This window comes from Jaculus jaculus, chromosome 1 (assembly GCF_020740685.1).
Source record: "Jaculus jaculus isolate mJacJac1 chromosome 1, mJacJac1.mat.Y.cur, whole genome shotgun sequence".
Lineage (NCBI taxonomy): Eukaryota > Metazoa > Chordata > Mammalia > Rodentia > Dipodidae > Jaculus > Jaculus jaculus.
Genome location: NC_059102.1, coordinates 205,862,740 through 205,883,879, shown reverse-complemented (window position 1 = coordinate 205,883,879; position 21,140 = coordinate 205,862,740). Strand labels below are relative to the sequence as shown.

At 36.4% G+C, this 21,140-nt stretch overlaps 1 protein-coding gene across 1 annotated transcript in view; it reads left to right on the top strand.

The window, feature by feature from the left end:
- Positions 1 to 1,241: 1,241 nt before the first annotated feature.
- Positions 1,242 to 21,140, top strand: part of Sgcz (sarcoglycan zeta) — a 1,272,783-nt gene continuing 1,252,884 nt past the window's right edge. The window contains exon 1 of the mRNA XM_045137940.1: positions 1,242 to 2,101. Within this exon, the coding sequence (XP_044993875.1) occupies positions 2,063 to 2,101 (39 nt within the window). The 5' untranslated portion in view covers positions 1,242 to 2,062. The remainder of the gene's footprint in view (positions 2,102 to 21,140) is intronic.

Sequence of the window (21,140 nt, the reverse complement as noted above, 5' to 3'; positions counted from 1 at the left end):
TGCTGTAGTCAGAAGTCAAAGTTTTAAAGAAAGCATGTTGCATAAAGATGGGATAAAGAACTCAACATGGTTAATGATAAAGCCAATCTCCAGATGCACAGCTTCAGATTAGATGGGAAAATGTGTGTGTGTGTGTGTGTGTGTGTGTGTGTGTCTGTGTTGGGGGAAAGAAGGAAATGAGTCATAGATGTGTTTAGGCATTAAAATTCTAACTGTACAGACTTCTTCCCACACACATTTATCTGCTCCATGCACATTTGCATGCTTATCATCTGCTAGGCTGTTCGGATGTACTATGAAGAGTGGTATAGAATTTGTCCTCCAAAGCTTGTAGTCTGCTGAGGGCATCTTGCACACAAGCAGGTAACAAAGGCATATGAGGGATAATGACAAATTGAGGTTACTATTGTGACAAGAGCAAAGGGGAGAAGATCTGAAGGACTCACCTGTGGGCCAATCTTGTCTGAGGAGGCAGCTTTGATTTGGAGTATGAGAGTGGTAAACATAGAGCCAGAGGAGGTGAGAACTGTTCCTGACAATGAGCAGCTGCATGGTTAAGAGCTAATGGCATAGGAAATGGCAGGTGCATAGGTAGAGAAGGTGCTTGGTTAGTTAATCAGCAGAAAAGTTTGAAAATGAAGTTAAAGAGGGAGAGTAGGACACTAGACTCTTTTCAAAGACATATTGTCTTAGAAAATTGAAGTATTTCTATGATAACTTTTTTTCCCTAAATCTGAAAACATCTCTAAGGTTGAGAACTTTATGTGTCATAATAAAACAAGACTGAATTCCTTCAAAAGTCAAGATTTTGTAGTAAGACATTAAAACGAAGCAAATGAACCTTTTCTCCAAATTTACAGTACACAAGTGAAATGCACTGACCTGTCAGAACCTCTCTTAAAAATTTCCGTCGAAGCTTGTTTTAGCATATACGAAGCACCATTGCAAGAAATTTCCTTTAACATGACCTGCCCTTATTTTAAAATAAGTACTTACTTAAAAACAAAACCAGAACCAAAAATCAACCTGTCACCAACACAGCAGAGATCAAACTGAATATACGAAAAAGATACACACTGGCGTCTTTTTCCCAGAGGTTTTGAAACAAGATGAGGGAATGTAAAAAGGAATTAAAATGCCTGTCACCTAGTGGATTGCGGAGAGAGGGCAGTCTTTAAGACCCAGCTACAGCATTTGTCTGGAGAGGAAATGTTGCTTTTTGACAGATGAGAGAAATCCCCTTAGTGGTGGCTGTGGAAGAGAGAAGTGAAGTCAGTCACCTGGTGGTGAAGGCCAGTAAAACAGCAAGCAGAAGGAAGATTGCTCTCTCTCTCTCTCTCTCCTTCTCTCTCCCTCTTCTCTCTCTGTGGGATCCACCTCCTATTCTCTCAACTCTTTTAGCATAACCTTCAAAGGAGAACGTTCCCTCCAGACTTTATTACCGTCTTTTCCCCACTGAGAGAATACCTCTTAGCTGCAAGACATTTTTTTTTTTTTTTTAAGTCTATGCTGGACTTCGGGGATTCGCTTATCTAGCCAGGGAAATTGATCACTGCTAATGTCTGGGACTCATAGTGTGCTAAATTAGCTACCAGAGTAAGGCTGGCGGAGGAAGGCTTTTATCATATACTCTTCTCTTCAGTTTGAACACATTTACTTGAAATTTGCCGCATGATGTTGTCCAAGGAAGCAGCCTTTTTTCTTGGGATGCAGCATTTCACTGGTTTCTAAGCTTATTGCAGAAGAAGAAATAATCTTAAATAGAGTGGATTCCGAGTCCCCCCCGCCCCCCTGCTTGATTTTACTGAGCCGTGTTGCACCGTGGTAGAGATCGCCTGTCACTAAATCTGTGAGGAAGTAAAACAAAGTGAATTGTCATTATTATTTATTTATTTTTATTATTTTTAACCGGTGGAGGCGGCGAGACCACGGAGAATGAGACCGAGAGAAGCCGCCAGGGCTTGTAGGAGGATGAAGCCGAGTTTCAGCTGGAAACTAAAAGACTAGATTGGTTGTGCCTACAACTTGCCTGGTTCCTCTCCACTTCCTCTAGTTTCGCTCCATGGACAGATCAACAAACCTGGACGTTGAGGAGCTCAAGGTACGTGTCCTCGGCGGCGAGGGCTTCGCTCCCGGCGCCGCGCGTCGGTCTGCCGGTCGCTGTTCCCCGCCCGCGTCCTGGCGGGTCCCGCGGGAGGCGAGGGCATCGGGGCATCGGGCGAGGTCGTGGGCATGGCTGTCCTACTCCCTCTCCCTTCCGCAGCCCCTTGGTCCTCCCCTCCTGAGCGACGGCCGCTTCCCGGGTGGGTGCCCGATCCGGAGGCTCCGAGTGCCGCCGAGCTCGCAGAGGGAAGGCGGCTGCACCCTCTGCATTCGCGCCCACCCGATTTCCAGGCAAAGTTGTAGAGGATGCTCTGCCACTTTGCCTCGGGTCCCCGCTGCGCCCCTGCCACACAAGGGGACAGCCCGTTTCTGATCGCAGATTCGCTTGCCACAGGCGTCTGCAGCCACCAACCAGTCGGTGAGACCCTTTCCGTTCACCATTGACTGGGTTGCCAATGCCCTGGGCGCGAACTGGTGCACAGCCCCGGACTCTACGAGTGGAGGGCCCAGAGAGGGTGACTCGCTGGTCCGGAGATGCCCGCGCCGCCTAGGAGCTAGCCCACAGCCTGGACGCGGGTCTGAGGACTTGGGCAAGGGACGCCAGAGGCGGGAGCTGGGCTGCAGGGGGCGGGGCGGCCGCCCAAGCCAGGACTCCCCTTCCCCCAGAACCTCCTGGGGTCCCTGACTGTCTCGTAGCACCCCGCTGTGCCCTGCACCCTCCCGCGCCCTCTCCCTGCAAGTCCCAGCTCGGCCCCAGGGCTGCCAGCTACAGCACCCGGGCTGCCAATTTACCACTCTGCTGGTGGGCATGTCTGCCTGCAGGGTCCATAGAAAAATTGCGAAAAAAAAACCCTTAAAAATAAACAAACCGCAAAATAATTTAAATGTCCCGCTCATTGTAAACGATAAAGCACGAAAGAGGGTGATACTGGGAGAGTTTCTTTTTAAAATATCAACCCTTGTTTTCCTCCAGTCATTTTGCACACTGCACGGTTTTACTTCGGAGAGTATTTTTACCGTGGACTTGGAGACTTCTGCTCTTGGTAGTATAACTTGACCAGTGTAGAGTTAACAAGAGTCTGGGAAATGGGTTGTTTGTAAATGCTGAGCTCAGGGCTGGTCCCCCCTGCTGTGGCTGAGCAGGTTCAGCCACAGCTCTTTTCCTGGCGGTTCTCGGAGCAGACAAGGGAAGTAGGGGTCAGAGCCTCTGGAGTCCTTTCTGTCACTGTACACAAAATCCCATCTGAGCCAGGACCAGGATATTTGGTTGGAAAACACTTGAGATTTCACTTCCATCCATGTCTCTTTGCTCCTTGGAAGAAGTGAAGTGAGAGAAGGAAGGTTTGATGTTCCAGTTAAAGTTGGCAGACAAGTTCTTGTGCTTTGGCCAAGGTCACAGTCAATAGATGTTGGCCTGGACTGGAAGTGTCCTGTTCCCTCTGTACTATACCAAGACGGGACACATTGTCTTCATGTTGAAAAAGATCCCTTGCATCGAAATATACCAGTATTCCCAGAGGAATAAGATTTACATGAGATGGGACAAAAACCCATGAATATAGTGTGTGCATTCTAAAGAAGTAGGAAATTGCCATAATTGTTAGTTTTTGTTAACTATGAGATGCAGCATTTTTTTTTTATGAGAAAAGACAGAAAAAAATAATATGAGCTGATCATTTTCCCTGTTACGTACGTTCCAACTAGCTTATTTCCCTTTGAACTGCACCAGCCATTAAACTGTTTAAAAGAGCAAAACCAGCAAGCCAACTGTGGACACTTCTGTCTGGTGTTAGTAGGGGATCCTATTTTCATATTACTATTCCTCCGCCTTACCTTCTGATTCTCACAGTTGCCATGTGCTAGACGTTGTGGCTGAGCAGCAGTTGGAAGACAACTGGAGGAATTCGGGGACGGAATGTCTTGACATGACTGGGAAAAACTGAAGGAATGTTAGAAAAAAGTTTGGTTGAAGTTTCTGAGACTTTCTATCAGAGTCAAGCTACAGTTGAGAGTCAAAATTTGCAGGAAAGAAAATTTTGTCAAGTCTTAGTAGAAAACATTCGCTTTGTTACAATTTGGTAGTGAATTTTCATTATCAGTTTTGACCTGGCCTTTAGAATACTAACCCTCTGAAACTACATGCTTTGGTGGATACTTCACTTAGTGGAGATAACTTGTCTAGATTTCTTCTTAGAGCAGCATCTATTGGCTTGGCTTTCCTAGCTAATTCCAGCTTAAGTTTCTCTGTGAAGGCTTCTTATAAAAGAGACTCCAGGATGTGAAAAAGCTGGGACTGCTTATTTGGGATATTATTTGAGTATTTTGACTTTTCTTTCTATGAACCAGTGACACTTACATTAAGATATATGTATATCAAGTTCAGTTTTTATGATGCTTTCAGTGCCTGAAAAAATATATAGAGTGATTTGATGAACACATGCACAGAATATTGTAATAATCCAACTTAGTTTAGTTTTAAATTACCAGTATCATTAGGTTTTAAGGAAGAAATAACCTACTGATTAACTATCTATACTTGAAGATAAACTATTTTTACTTTATTTTTATGTTTTTGGCAATATTTGTATATTGTTTTGCATAAACAATGTCCATATACATATATACATATATGTATGTAATATATAACTAACTCAACAGTATAATGTTGTCCATTACAACTTTAAAAGCTATAGTTGAACTTTAGTAATTAATTGTTACATCATTGGTGTTATTATCATAACATAATATGTATATTAAGCAAAGCATTGGTGGGTAACTTTGTGTGTACAATTTGCTGATGAAGGCAGGCATATTTCAACTTCTGTTCTTCACACAAGCTTCTGATGAAACAGACCAGTGGAAGAAAGGGAGAGAGTTCTTTCCCAGAGAATTTTGGTCTGTTCTTTTTTCCTTGATTTCAGTTTCTTTCTTAATGTTTAAACTTCACTCTGGATTTTACCACAGTGTTTTTTTTTTTTTAATGAAACAACAACAAACAACCCCAAATTTATGTTGCTTATTTGGAAATGTGTGAGTTAATGATATTAGAAACATATCATCTGTCTGGGAATAATATGGAGTTGTAGGATACTGTGTGAATTTCAATAGTTGATATTTACATATAAACTTCAGTTTGTATGTTAATAATGTAATTTCCCTATTATTAGAACTGATCTTATGTAGTATAACAGACATTGCTGCTGTTCTTTTTTTTATAACTGGCATATTTAAATTTGCTCTCTATAAGGTTTTTTCATGAGACATTGAGGCCACATAAATAGTAAAAAAATAAGTATGTGAGTACTTATTCTTTTATTAAGCTTTTGAAAGCATAGGTTCTAATTCTCTGTATTGGAAATTAGGAAATTATGCTTTTAGATGAAAATAGTCTATTTTGGATAACTGTAATTTGTGTGGAGATTAGCAACATGAAAAACATTTACAGTACATTTTATAGTCATATTTGATCTATGCTCTTATTTATTTAACAGTAATATTCCTTTGATTATATAACTGGTTAGAAGTTCAAATAGAGTTTTTCTGTTAATTTACTAACATAAAAATGTGCTTTGGAAATATTTTCTTAATTATTTTGTAAAGTGCCAAAGTTATAAACTATATAGCTAATCCTGAGATGCATAAACCAATGTTTTGTTTTGTTTTATTTACTGGCTTTTTGGGGTAGGGTTTCACTCTAGCTCAGGCTGACCTGGAATTCACTACGTAGTCTCAGGGTGGCCTCAAATGTTCAATGATCCTCCTACCTCTGCATCCAGTGTTCTGGGATTAAAGGAGTGGGCCATCATGCCTGGCTCATAAACCAATGTTTTAATGAGCATAATTTCAATTATTTGTGTTAACAATGAAGATCAGCTGGTATGTCTTAATTTTTTGTTTTTAACTTAAACACAGTTGCATCTACAAATAACTTGAAGCTAGACCTACATAAGCGAGGAACAGCCTTTCCAGAATAATGCAATTATGTCATTAGCAAAGTACAGTATGGGCAAGAAATGATAACCCAGCAAAAACTTGTGTGCTTAAACAACTGGTTGGTTCCAATGCAAAAGTCCTAAATAATTCTCATAGTATATTCATCTAGAGTTCAGTCAAGTAAGAGAGTTGGCACTTGAAAGAATTCTAAAAGTGAATTTTTGTTTGTTTGTTTGTTTCATCATAACACTGAGCCCGGGAAAGGGAAGCTTGCTGCAGTGTGGGAGGCTCAGTGATGAGTGTAAGTAGTTGGTATTTTTGTTAGTCATTCCATAGTAAAAAATAGTACTCTCGGGCTGGAGAGATGGCTTAGCGGTTAAGCACTTGCCTGTGAAGCCTAAGGACCCCGGTTCAAGGCTCGGTTCCCCAGGTCCCACATTAGCCAGATGCACAAGGGGGCGCATGCGTCTGGAGTTCGTTAGCAGAGGCTGGAAGCCCTGGCGCGCCCATTCTCTCTCTCTCTCCCTCTACCTGTCTTTCTCTCTGTGTCTGTCGCTCTCAAATAAATAAATAAAAAATTAAAAAAAATAGTACTCTCAAACACATGTTATATTTTTAGCAACTTGCCTCATATATTCACTTTTTGAGTTCAGAATAATGAAGTATATATGTGAACAGTGAATTATATGACTTTCATCACATCTTCAAGAACTACAACTTCCCTAAATCTAGGACCAATTCCAATTCTCTTTTGATAATAATACCCAGCAACAGAGATTTAGTAACAATTAACTTTGACTTTTAAAGTTAGTATTATATTAATTGTTGAACAATAGCTAAAAGCCTTTCTGGGACACAATATGATGATTTAATATTATGTGTTTAATTAGAATGATCAATCAAGCAAATTAATGCATGACTTCATTTCTCTGTGGTGAGACATTTGAAAGTTACTCAACTAGATTTTAAAAATATAATAATTATTTTTTAGATTTTTTTAATACTCAGAAATTGACTGAATTTCATTAAAGTAAATTTCAAGTAATAGTAGTGAAACATTATGTTTGTACTTATGATGGATAGACTTATCTGATATAAGTGGAAAGAGAATTAGGACAATAGAAATGTAAGAAAAATTGTACAAATAATTATTTGAGAAATATTCAGTCATCTGCTACTATTAGTGAGCACATATTTGAAGCTCCTACTGGCTATTGCAGCTTTGTTGATCTCTAGACTTGACCAATTGAAAATACATCAAATTTTGAAGTTGCAGTGAAAAGAATATTTCAAGATTTATGGACTTACAATCAAAGCTCTGCAAGATGGCTTAATGCTGTAAGACAATAAATCAGCATGTATCTTTTGAGTAATTCTCTTTGTATAACATTTAGTGAGTTGTTTCCGAAACCATTTGGGAATTACAGCTAAAATGCAAGTTAGTAAGAATCTACAACTTTAAGATATCATTTAGTGTTTACTTTTGTTTAGACCTCTATGAACTTCTTGAGTATATACATTTAAATTGGTGGCTGTTTGAATGACCTGATGTTCACATATCAAAATAGAAGCTAATAAGCATAATTGTTGAAAACTGTACATGATTTGTGAAAAATTCTGAACCTGCAAAAGTCTGAGAATCAAAGTTAGCTACTTCACTCTATATCACTGTAGACTTTAATACACAAACATGTTTGCTTTGGTTTGACTCCACCTTCCCTTTTTTGAGAAATGTTGAGAAGATGGGGTGATTTTACGCCTTTAATGAAATTGAATAGAGGCTTCCAGAAGGAGCACTGAGTGGGCACACTTCAGCAGAATTATATAGCCTCAGATTATAAATACAAAATATTATACCAAGTGCCTTGAGAATTTTTTGATGCTTCTTGTTAATACCTTTCTGAAGATTGACTATTAAAACATTATAAGCTTGATCAAATTTAAGAACATTTTTATATGGCTTTGTTAGTCTTAAATGGAAATTCTAGATTGCCTTCATGCCAACTTGACACAAAATTTCTATAAAAAGAAAAGGTTTCAGTATTCATCCACAATACTGTGATTGACATGACAATGATAATTGGCGAGAAAAAGCTAAATTTTCAGATGTAGATGTTAATTCAAACATTTATCTAGTAACAAAATGTTAGAATTTAGAATAGGTACACAAAGGCACCAAAGCTCTCACCACACATCTGGTGGCTTGAGATCCTTGAAGTGATTTGTGTCTGTGGTGGAATCAGTGTTGATCTGGTTACAGGCAAAGATACTCAAACTGAGGCTCTGCCCATTGGAGGTGGTACTTCAGGCATGTCCCTCAAACTAGTGTCTCATTTCTCAAGATATTCAGTGTGGAGGAGCCTGGAACTAGGAACTGAATTTGATTAGATTGTTGTAATTGTTTCTAGCTGTAGCTGAAAAATTTGTTTAAACAATAACTTCAAAGTAATCCCACTACTCAATCAATAAACATACCTCTGGTTTGAGAGAATTTGGGGTGTAGGTCTGCTTGCTCTTAGCCTTACAGTTTATCCAGGGATACTGTTAAAGAACTTTAAGATTGAGGGACAAAAGGAAGAAACTTCAGGGCCAGCAGCTTTCTAACTTCCAGGTATAATAGTCTGTGTAGATTATGTCTAATGTTAAGTGTGATGTTTCTGTGTACTGTTTAAAAGAAATAATTTTCAGATTAGTAATGTTAGTATCGTTGCTTCTATTTTTCAAATATTTACTGATAAGTATTGTATTTTTGTTTTATGAAATCAAAAATGGTGGCTTAGAAAAATCAAGATGAGTTTAGAGAATCACATGGTTAATAAATAACGGCAGAAAGACTGAAACTTCTGCCTTATATTTCAAAATCATATGCTATTGCATACAGTCATAATTTAAACAAGTTCTCTCATCCAGTAGTGCAAGTTTCTCAATGAGTTTCTTTGTCATTCTTTAGCTGCAATCAGATTATTGACCCCATATAGGATAGTTGCTCATATTACATGCTTTTTTAAAAACACTGTTTTTTCCTAATCTTTGGATCAAATTACTGTTGGTTGATATTTGTTAATGAAACACACCAGAAAGTGATAGATAAAGCAGTTGTGGTAATACATACCTATTATCCAAGAGTTTAGGAAGTGAAGGCAAAAGAATTAGGAGTTCCAAGATAGCCTCAACTAAATAATGCATTTGAAACTAGCTTGAGCTATCCTATACCATGTCTTAAAAAAATTAAGTTAAAAAAAAATCAGTGGAACTAGGCATGAAGAAGAGGCCATCAGAATAGGAGGGAGAAAAAGGAGATAACAGGGAGTCAATATGATTATAATAAAGTATTTATATGTAAAAATTTGAGAAAAATTTTAAAATAAAAAGAGATAGTTCAGAAAATTAGTTATAACAGTTTCATAATCTTAGCACACATTTAAACAATCATATATATTTAACTATTTTTATGAGTCTTCCTCATTATTTTGCCTCACAGATCACTACAAATAATTTTTATTTTGTTAGCATTCTAAATTGACCTTAGCTTGTAATTTGGAATTGACCTCTCTGATTATTGTACATTTCGCTTCTGTCTTGAAATTTATATAGCTATATATCTGATACTCAGAGAGCAAAATTATCAAATATATAGATTTTTGATGCACCCAGAATTTGGAAATAAATACTACATGATGTAACCCATATTGAAAAAATCTCAATAACATTTTTTTTGTATTTAACAAAATTGAATACATGACTGTAAAACATATTGGTGTCAAATTTTGTTGAAACTTTGAATATTATTTCCCCTGATATTTTTGAAAAAAGTCAGGGATCATAAACATAGTAAAATTACTTGAGAAAGGTATTTCTTTTGCATTCATAAGAGGGATCAATATTTAATAAAACTTTTAGAGAATGCTTTTAAAACCTTTCAGGTCCCAGCTTCTACAGGACTAAGAAGCTGTTTTGATTTTTCCGATAACACATATTTTGGATATAAGGCTCATCATGATCTTAGACCTCTTCTCTTTCAATATCAGTGTTGGATTTTGGCATTATTCTGGAGATAATTTTCCTTTAAGCAACACTGTTTCTGTCATTGCTGAAAAGTGACTGTTTAAGGGACATGAAGATGAGACTGGGTGGTGGGTCAGACTGCCTTACATTGCTGCTACACAAGCATCATGCTTTGTCATTACTTTAGTGGAACTATTAATAACTCCTAGCAGTGAACATTCTGGGCTACTTTGAAATAGTTAAAAATACAAACCTGAAATCTGTTAATGCCAAGAGTATACTATATTTGACTCTGCTGGAGGCATGTGCGGCTTCAATTACTCACCCACACATTATCATTATCTAGCTTATTTCCACATTTGTTTTTAAACTGCAATCTTTCTTTATAATGATTTTTGTTAAACTTCCTCATTATTTACCTAAGCCCTTGACTTTTTCTTGGGTAGGAACAACAAAGTGAACTGCCATAGGCAAGAGTGTTACTATGAGCCATAATATAATAGCCATGAATGGGGAAACACTGCTCTTACTGTGATCCACACCTCCACAAGTTCATATCTCTCCAGAATATTCGAGCTATTTTAAAATACAAAACAGAAGAAAAAGTTAGTTCAAGGACATAAGATTGCTTACCTCAAGATTTATTGAACTACATTTGAGCTTTCTACTTGCTCAGCACAAGATGCATGAGAAAATTTATCTGGTTTTAAAAACATAATTACTTCTACTTCTAAGCAACTGGTTGATATTTAATATGAATTTTTTCATCATAAAACCAATAGTGTTTCCCTTTGACCTTCTTTTGGAAGTGTACTTATTGTTCTTCTTTAACAAATACTTGTATTTTAATATAATTCCTGGTTACATAATATATTTTTTCTAGTCTTAAATAGTCTAGTCTTTCATAAAATTAGTTTTATGTAGTAAATATGTTTATACTTAAAATTATTAGAATGTTTTTCAGGTACTTAATTAATTGAAAATGTGTCCCTGGTCAGGCTGAAACATCACATGTCTTATACAAATTTGTTATGAGTTCTCTTTCATCTGCCAGGGACTACCAACCTTTGAGAGTTTGAACTGCAATGTTGCACCTACACTGTTGAGCTGTGTGCACGACTTTCACTGTTCACGAGTTTCAGAACCATTGAGCCAGTTTGCCAAAAATGAAACTATCTCGGCACTTTGATTAAAAGTCTGCTCCTTAACGGTTTTGTTATTGGATCCTCTTCTGTTCAGAGGCAATCTGCCCTAACTCACTCCATTTTGATTGTGAATTTGGCCTTGTGAAGAATGACCACCTATATTGCTAAATCTCTGACTTTCTAATGCTTTCTTACTTTTGTTTGGTGTGGAAACATTATTTCGGAAGAGTTAAGATAAATGAGCTCATCTAAATCAGCATTTCGCTTAATGTTTTCAAGGCCACTTTGTAAAATCAATGTTTTGATCTGTTAATTGCTTCAGGCAGCAGAGGCAGTTAGACTTTTAGATAGTTTATTTCATCTCATCAAGTTTCTGGAAGTTCATGTCTGAGTTCATCTCTTAGTTAAAGGATTGAGAAGTTCCACGTACTATGTTACAGAATCTTAATGATACAGAGTTCCTCATTATTAAATTATTCCTCAGAGAAGCTATGAGTAATTAGCAATTATGGAGGATGAAGTTCATTGCTGGATTATTTCAATATATTTTTGGTTTGTGGCTAGTGGAACCAAAGGTTTTTTTCTGCTTCTGAGTATAATTATGATACAGACTTGCCTTCATTTAAAAAATACTATTTTGTAGTATATGCTTCATTTATTTCCTAAAACCATGATGCTTATATATGATTAATATAAAATACAACTAATTTTAGAATGTCTAACATTCATAAGCAGTAATAAAACTTGTCAACATCTAGTTCATTATTATATATACTTGAAATGAATTTCAGAAACTTTTGAAAGGATGATTGTAAACACAGTAACATTTTAGTTTCCTAAATAGTATACTACTAGTGCATAACACTCCTACTTTATACGTATAGAGTCCTACAATTATAAATTATCCATTCATATTCTCAGAATGCATACTTTCTATATCTACTTTCTCATGTTTAGTGAGATACACTATCCATATCATTTGTAAGTTTTGTGTTTAGTCAAAGATACAGTATTGTTTTCCAGAGTGCACAATGCAATACAATATCAAAAGATTGCTGTATCATTTATCAACTTGTTACGTCTTTGATGAATACTTTATAAGAGTACAAATCCATTTGATAACAAGGTAAACTACTATTGAAAAATTAGATGTGTCTATAACATCATTTAGTTGAAAATTAAGGATGATTCTACATGGCCATATATATTAACAAAAAAATCAAGCACATCAGCACTCCATAAAACAGTATCATTATTCTATCCTGCTATTTGAGTTCAATACTCTAATGTCTAAATTTTACATTATAAGTCCTGAGATTCACCATGACTTGAGTGGATATAAACCTAGAGCTCTTGGCATATACATTATTGAATTCTTAGCAATAATTTTACTTTTAGATATTTTCAAGGTATATAAATTAGAGGAATTCTTAACCATTTGATCTTTCAGTTTCAGAATCTAACTCACTTACATATGCACTTTCTGAAATTTCTGTTGTCTGAGTCTTTACCCTCAATATATTACTACTTCCTCTTTATACTTCCTTCATAGGTAATCTTATCTCTCATGTAGTTACACCCAGTAATGAACATCTTCCCATGTCTCACTTGAGCTTCCTGGTCTCAGCCCCAGATTTCAACAGGTTACTAGCATTTCTACCTAGTTGTTTCACAATCATTTCAGTGTAATGACTCTGAGTGAGCCCTTTGCTTTCTGTCAGATCAATGTTTCTTGGAACTACCTTTGATTTCTACATTCTCATGTTGGCATAAACTGAAGCTCTGAGGAGCCTTCTCTTCTCAGCTCTGGTCATTATCCTTCTTTTCCAATCAACAGTAAGCCTATCTTACCTTTTAGCCAGTTTTAATGCCTTCATAACTTATACTAAAACTCTGTGCCAAGTTCTCATCTTTGGTAATCTCCCCTATCTGAAAAATCTCACATAGATTTCTCTTACTGATGCTGGCCACATTGTAGTGAATGTAATATATGAAAATTCATTTAATCTAAGATGTGGGAATGGCATCACTACTAAGAGTGTTGTGTAGTCTCTTTGAACATATGTATTTATATGTTTGTGCATGTATGTGTGTGCAGGTGCACATGTGTGCATGTAGAAGCCAGAGGACAACCTCAGCTGTTCCTCAGGAATGCTATTTTTTTGATACACAGTCTCTCACTAGAGAAATCACAAAGCAGGCTAGACTGCTTGGTCAGTAAGTCCAAGGAATCTACATGTGTTCACCTCCTCAATATTGAGATTACAAGCATGTACCACCATGCCTAAGGTTTCATTTGAGTCCTGGTCCAGTTGAGCTCTCTCCCTAACCTCACACCACCACATTCTCTGTCCTCCCCTCAGAATAAGTTGGAAAGTGGAGAAACTTGAACACTAACTCCAGACCTAATGCTCCATATATAGCCATATAGAAGTTTCTAAAATTACCTAAGTGTACCTTTGAAAAGGGAGAAAAGATGACCTGAAGCCTGACAGTAGCTGTGAAGAAAATGGTCAACCTGCATAAAAACATACCCAAAGATTATCTGGAAATAAATAGTGATGAATTTGTATTTTCAGTATTGATGACATTTTTGCATTACCTTATCCAAGGGCCATGAAATTTGATAATTTCCTTAACCAATTTTCTCTATTTTTGACAGATAAGTCAGGCTTTTCTGAAAATTTTATTATATACTTCTGGAAATTTAAGAGTCTTCTCCTTTGAAGTGGCCCAAATCTACTCTGCTAACACAATAAGTGGGCTAATCAAGCAAGAAGTTTGGTCTGGTAGATTTTCCATGAGGCTATGTGAGGCCTTTGAAATATGTATCCCAAAGAATGAGCTTGTTTTGTTAGTTACCTGTAAATCTTCTGGTAGCAGTCTTCATAATTCATTTCCTCTTGTTAATCTTAGCCCTTTAGTAGAAGTTGCAGTGTTTTGTCTGTACTATGGCAGAAATCATGTGGGCTATCAGAATTAAGGGATGAAGACATGTGTAGAACAAGGTAGAAACAGAATTAGAACATCTAACTGAAGGTGTCTAATGATAACATTGAGTAGTTTGCATAGATTCATCTTGCCCATTTCTCTAGTGGTATTGACATATATTTTTTCATCATTTTATATTAACTTCTCCTACTTAAATATATCTAAGTTGTATCTTTGACAAACTACACATAGCTAGATTTCAGAAATCCATTTAGAAAATATTTTGCTTTTTATTTACTGCATTTAACTTATTTCTATTTATTTATATGTCTAACATATTTAGATTTATGTTTACAATCCTATTACATGCTTTCTTTTTGTCCCAGAAATCACTTTCCAGCTATCTGAAGTAACCATGGGGCAGGTATCTTGGTTTTCTTTGTAGTTTGAATAGGGTTTTCTTTTACTTTTGTTTTGGAATTTTTTCTGGGTGTACAATTATAGATAATCAAGTATTTATTCAGAAATCAATAGTATTTTCATGGTTTCTGCATTTAAGTGGAAATGACAAATTATGGCTTAACTTAATGTCATTTTATAGAAGTAATGTTTCTTTTCTTTTCCTTGCCTTTTAAAAACTGCTTCTTTTGCCTTTAGTATTCTTCAGTTTAAATAGGATATGTTTGCATTTTTTGGTGTGTGTGTGTGTGCACAGCGCTAACACTTCTCAGATGTGCCTGCCCTGTGCACACTTGTCAGGAAGAAAGTGAAGGATGTCCAGTGTCCTATCTTATCACTCTTATCACCCTCCTGCCTATTTCCTTGAGACACAGTCTATATCACTGAACCTGAGGCTTATGCCATTTTCCAGTTAGACTGACTGACCAGAAATTCCCAGTAGTCCTTCTGTCTTTGCCCTAATGAGTGCTGGGGTCATGGGCATTGTGGCCATGTACAATGCTGTACATGGATGCTGAACATCAAATTCAGGTCATCATGTTTGCACAGCAAACATTCTTACCCATTGAGCTAGCTCTCAACCTGGATGTTTATTTTTGAAGTAAAAAAACAAACTTCAGTAGCTTGGTTTTTAATAAATTTTGTGAGAGTAGAGAAATAGATTATGTTATGCAGTTTATCTAAGGTGTATTATGTAAATTTTTTAAAGAATCTTCTTCCTGGTAAGTACAATGCATGGTGATTATGCTGTTCCTTTATTAGGCCATATAATATTATATGTAACATTACATACATTTTGTGTATGTGTTATCACTTCACTATCCTTTCTGCAACAAGAGAAATAAATATATAAATTTTAATGCTGGCAACTATAGATTATATTTTCTATATTTTACATATATAATATTATCTTCCATATCATTGATAAGCTTTTAGATATTTATAAAATCCTTTTTGACATATTTTAGCAATATTTGGTAGTAGACCAGAGTTTCATACTGAGGGAAAGTAAGCTATCATTTTTCGTTTGTTGTTTCTTGCTTGCATGTTACATAATCTGACATATGAAGTAAATTATGTGCAAGCATTACTCACTTCTAATGACTAAAAATCAGGTACATATCTCCAAGGTTTTTAGAAGCTTGCCACCCTAAGATTATGACACAAAAGGCATCCATCTGACTGGGTGTGAGGATTGTCCCTTTGGATTTCTGTAGCCATCGTTTGAAGACGTATATGCCAAAACACTGCATAAGGTGTAATTTTGGACTGAGATTTTTTTCCTGCAAATTTTTCATTATGTAGTTAATTTTGAGGTTTTTTTTTTTTCCTTCCTGTAATGTATAGCCTTGAGAGAAATTCCATTCTAGATTCTGCATCTTTGAGTCTGATTTATGGAATTAGAGAAAGTAATCCTAGTTTGACTCAATTTTATTAGATACATGCCAGAATAATTTTGGATATCATAAGGTATACTCAGTGTTTACAAAATAAATAATAACCCAGGTGGTATGGTTAAGATTCTATAAGTTCTTTTCCTCTGAGGGTAGAAAATAATTTCTCCAGTTGTCTCAAAGTTGATTATGGAAACGATCATTTTTATTTTTATTTATTTTATTGTTTTCTTTTTTTTTTTTTTCGAGGTAGGGTCTCACTGTAGCCCAGGCTGACCTGGAATTCACTATGTAGTCTCAGGGTGGCCTTGAAATCACGACGATCCTCCTACCTCTGCCTCCTGTGTGCTGGGATTAAAGGTGTGTACCACCACACCCAGCTAACTAGAACATTTAAAAATAGTTTGAAAACCACCAATTAAATAAAATTGATAGTTCAGCCAGGCATGGTGGCACACACCTTTAATCCCTGCACTTGGTAGGCAGAGGTAGGAGGATCGTCATGATTTCAAGGCCACCCTGAGACTACATAGTGAATTCCAGGTCAGCCTGGGTTACAGTGAGACCTTACCTTGAAAAAAATAAACAAAGAAAAAATTGACATTTGCAACTAAATTCCAACATTAGCAGCTCTCCAGTTTACTTTTCTATTATGGCTGTATTGTTTTCAACTATTGGTGAAAAACACTGATTCTGTATCCTAAAATTAGGTTTATACCTCAGTTATACTCACAAACACATGCTCATATATGTCTACACAGATATTTATTGATATCTTGGAGTCAATATGATTACAGTACACTGTGATTTACACTGTATTCTAAGAGTTTCTATTCTAATTGATTCCATGTATTTCAGTACTAGAGACTTAGGGATTTACTTGTTTCTAGTGATGGGGAAATTGCCTACAGGATTTGAGATGACCATTTTCTATAACCTGGAGCTTTGATATCTCTACATTCTTCTTGTTAGCTCCAGTTAGTCACTATGGTGGGAAACTGCAGTTAAGAAACTATCCTTGATATTGTTCGTGCATTTCTTGCACTTACTGGAATACTACTTGATAGTGGAGTTTGGAGTAGGACTTTATTTATATAAATAGCAGTTTAACAAAACAGAGTTATATAATTGACCTCATTTGTATTTTTATTAGTGCATATTTGTGCATATATAAAGGAGTTTTATTATGACATTACCATGTGTTCATGATATACTTTGATCATGCTTATGTCCTCTACCAATTTTTAATCCACCTTCTCCAAAATTGATTTTTTTATATTGACAACTTTAATATATGTGCATATTGCCATTTTGGTCACATTCCCATTTGGTTATACTCTTGTGTCCCCTCTCCCCTTCCTCCAATTCACTGAAGGCCCTCCTTAGTAAGGTTATCAATAATCACTGTGGGGTCATAATTGTACCAATAAGTCTCTTTAGGGAAGAAAATGCCTCACAGTATGCTTTCCTACCATGTGGATCTTAGATTCTTTCAGCCTCCTATTCTGCACTGAAAGAGTGGAGGGAAACATTCCTTAATATCCAAACATACTAAATCTAGGATTATTTAAAGTTAACATATGTAGAAATGGTATTACAAAAGTCAATTTTCCAACAAAGAGTGAGAGCAGCATTGATAAAATGTATTAAAGGCATTTACAAAACTTTTTGATGGAATGGATCTCTTTTAGCTAAAGAGTCTACCAATGCCAAGCTAGAGCTTCTGGCTGGGTTCAGTTGCTAAATATATTTGCAGTATCCTTTTGAATTAGCATTTGAGAGCTGGAGAGATTGCTTAGTGGTTAAGTACTTGCCTGTGAAGCCTAAGGACATGGGTTTTATTCCTCAGAACCCACAAAAGCCAGATGTACAAGGGGCCATATGTATATGGAATTAGCAGTTGCTCAGTTCCCTGGTATACCCATTCTTTCTCAATCTGCCTTTTTCTTTCTCTAATACATAAAATAACTAGCATTTTAAATTGTTTTAAAGACCAATCCATCATTTACAATGGTATGCATTACAAAGATATGTATGTCAAATGTAATAGTTGACAGATGAGTAGGAAGAACTTCTACTTACATTTTACAACAATTACCAATTTAATTTTACATTTAAAAAGTCTTTATCCCTAGCATCTAAAAGTTCTTTGAACACAGATAGTATTTGATATATTTTGAACTAATTAACTTTGAACAAAAATTGTTTCTAATACTTACTGAATTTTCCCTCATCAAATTCATTATGTTGTATACAGGAATATGTGTTTTAAATGCTCTGTACACAGAGTACAGATCTCCTCTTAGTTTAGCTTGTTTCTTTCAGCATTCATTTAGATGAGGTGGATAATATTTAGAATTCCAATCAATATTTCACCTACTCTGGCTCCTGGTAACACTTGCAATACTATATAAAAATGAATGTGATATGAAGAGAAACACTGTATCCTGAGGTAAAATCCCATCACTGCCTGACAGTCATAAAAAGAAGATCATGTTTTTCTCAGATGGCCATTGTATTGAATTTGGCATTTCTCATTCTTGATCAGTAAATAAGAAGAAATAAATGATAGAATATGACAGTAGAAACTACATCAGAAATTTTGTATCTGATACATCAGCGTTTATGGGTTATACAGATTCAGCAATGCATTTTAACTCTGCCAGGACAAGCCAAGATTATTCATTCATTTTTTTTCCAAATAATACACTTTTGGATTTGAATAAAATACATCAAAGAAAAACTATTTTAAAGACATACAAGAGAAAGTTAACAAAAACAGTATAATTACAGTAACTTATAAATATATATCTGAGTTAAATGTATAGGTTTTAAACATTAAAAAGATGTAAACATAAGTAATGACAAGTGACACAGTTTGAGTGATAACCACATACCTAGTCAAGTACTTTGCTAAGCACTCACCAAATAGTTACTGAGCAGAGTTTGTTTTGAATATAAGTATAAGAGGTCTTAACCTGTAGTAGACAACTTCATATTCACTGATATGAACTTCCAAACCAGACACAGTTATGGAGGAAGGGATATTTATTGAAACATACAGATCCAGGGGAAGTTCCATAATGGTAGAATAAGCTGACCCTGTTTGCACAGCTCCAAACAGACAGAAAAAAAAAAAAACCAGGGCAAAAGCCAAAAGCCACACAACGTACTTCAGGAACTACTGGTGGAACTAGGCACTTTGCATATCTTTTGATTGGAATTTGAAACCCAGCACCACACCTTAAGATTTGCCCAGTGACATCTCCTTCAGCCAGGAGGCTGCAGATCCAAACTATAAACTAATAAAACAGTGAATATATTGGGGGCCACCTATTCAAACTACCACATTACCTTTGGAATAGCATAAATTGTAGCCAGGTCATAGTAGAAGTGCTATTTATCTCATAATCTTTGAGAAGCCAATTGTAGCACACACACACACACACACACACACACACACACACACACACACTCACACATACACTGGTTCTACCTATTTTGAAGTTACATATATGTTACTGTAGTCAGCTCCACAGTGCTGGGATGAACTTCCAAACAGACAAATTTTACAGAAGGAAGGGTTTTATTTCAAGCTTAAAGATCCAGAGGCAGTTCCATCAATGACAGAGAAACTGTTTACTTCTATGCATCCAAGCAAAGAAAAATAACTACAGCAAGCAAACATGAACCAGCAGCCAGCACCACAAACAAGCAAGGCTAGAGCTCAAACACTCTCTCCACACCTTTGAGGTGAAATTCTGAATAGATCCCAAACACATCATTGAGTTGAACTCAGATTGGTCCCCAGTAAAACAACCCTTTCAGGCCAGCTGCTGGAGACAAAAGAAGGAAGTTTAACATAACTCAAAAAACATCGGAGGCTGTGGTGAACATATAGTTATATTCAAACCACCACATTTGGCACCTGACCCACATTGATTCATGACTATACTAAAATGTAAATTGCATTCAGTCCAATTTCAAAGGTCCCCACAGACCCACCAACTTTGAGACTGTTCTAATGTTCATAGTCTCATCTGAGAGTCAAGATGGTATCTTAACTTTAAGTCCTGCAAGATCCAAACCAATTAAATACTTTCCATGCATAATGGCATGGAATAAACATTTTCATTACAAAAAGGCATAGCTAAGAGAGACCAGACCATTGTGAAATAAATAACTATTAGCTAAACATCAAACACGTACAAGTTGAAGACTGACATCCAACAACCAGGCATGCCGGTCTCTGGATTTCCAATTCTGCTCCTCTAGCTGGGTTGAGTAGCTGGAGAAAACTTCTATCCTGAGCCAATAGCAGTCCATGGTAGACTTTGTACAGTCTTGGTATATATAAAATAACTTTGTGTCTAGATTGTTTACTATGGTCTATCTTACAATGTCCTCTTTAGTTCATCTATACAGTGTCATTGCTATGCAGCATCTCAGCAGTAGCTCCTGGAGTCATGTGCACTTTATGACCTACTTTCATGCATTTTTCATGTTTCCAAAGCCAATATCTAATGTCTAGGGACACAGCCATTTTGTAAATTCAGGAAGAAAATAAGTCTTGATTTTGAACATTCAGAATTATTCTGTTCATTCATCTCCTTTCAAAAAAGTTTGTGATTGGGCTGGATAGATGGCTTATTGGTTAAGGCGCATGCCTATGAAACCTAAGGACCCAGGTTTAATTCTTCAGGTCCCACGTAAGCCAGATGCACATGGTGACACATATGGCTGGTGTTTGTTTGCAGTGGCTAGAGACACTGGTGTGTCCATTCTCATGCTTTCTCTCTCTCTCTCTCTCTCTCTCTCTCTTTTCCTCTGTCTCAAATAAATAAAAATAAATCTTTAACAAAGCGTTTGTATTCATATTTATTTAGCCTTTCTGGGCATATTTAATCTCAGGCATTTTTTTCCATATTTCAATGTAAAACAGTTGGGATACCCTTAATGGTGGTAATCTGTTTAATAATAGCAGCCTTCACATCCAACCTAAAATCAGTCTGTATCAGTAATTTTAAACTTGCTTGAATGTTTCTAGCTCTATACTGTACATCCTTCAGTTCTATATCTTCTGCCAAGCACATTAAAATTTAACCTTGATCAAGCTCTTAAGGCTTGAGAAGCAGAACACAGCCTGCCTTTATGCCAGTAGCCTAGTTCC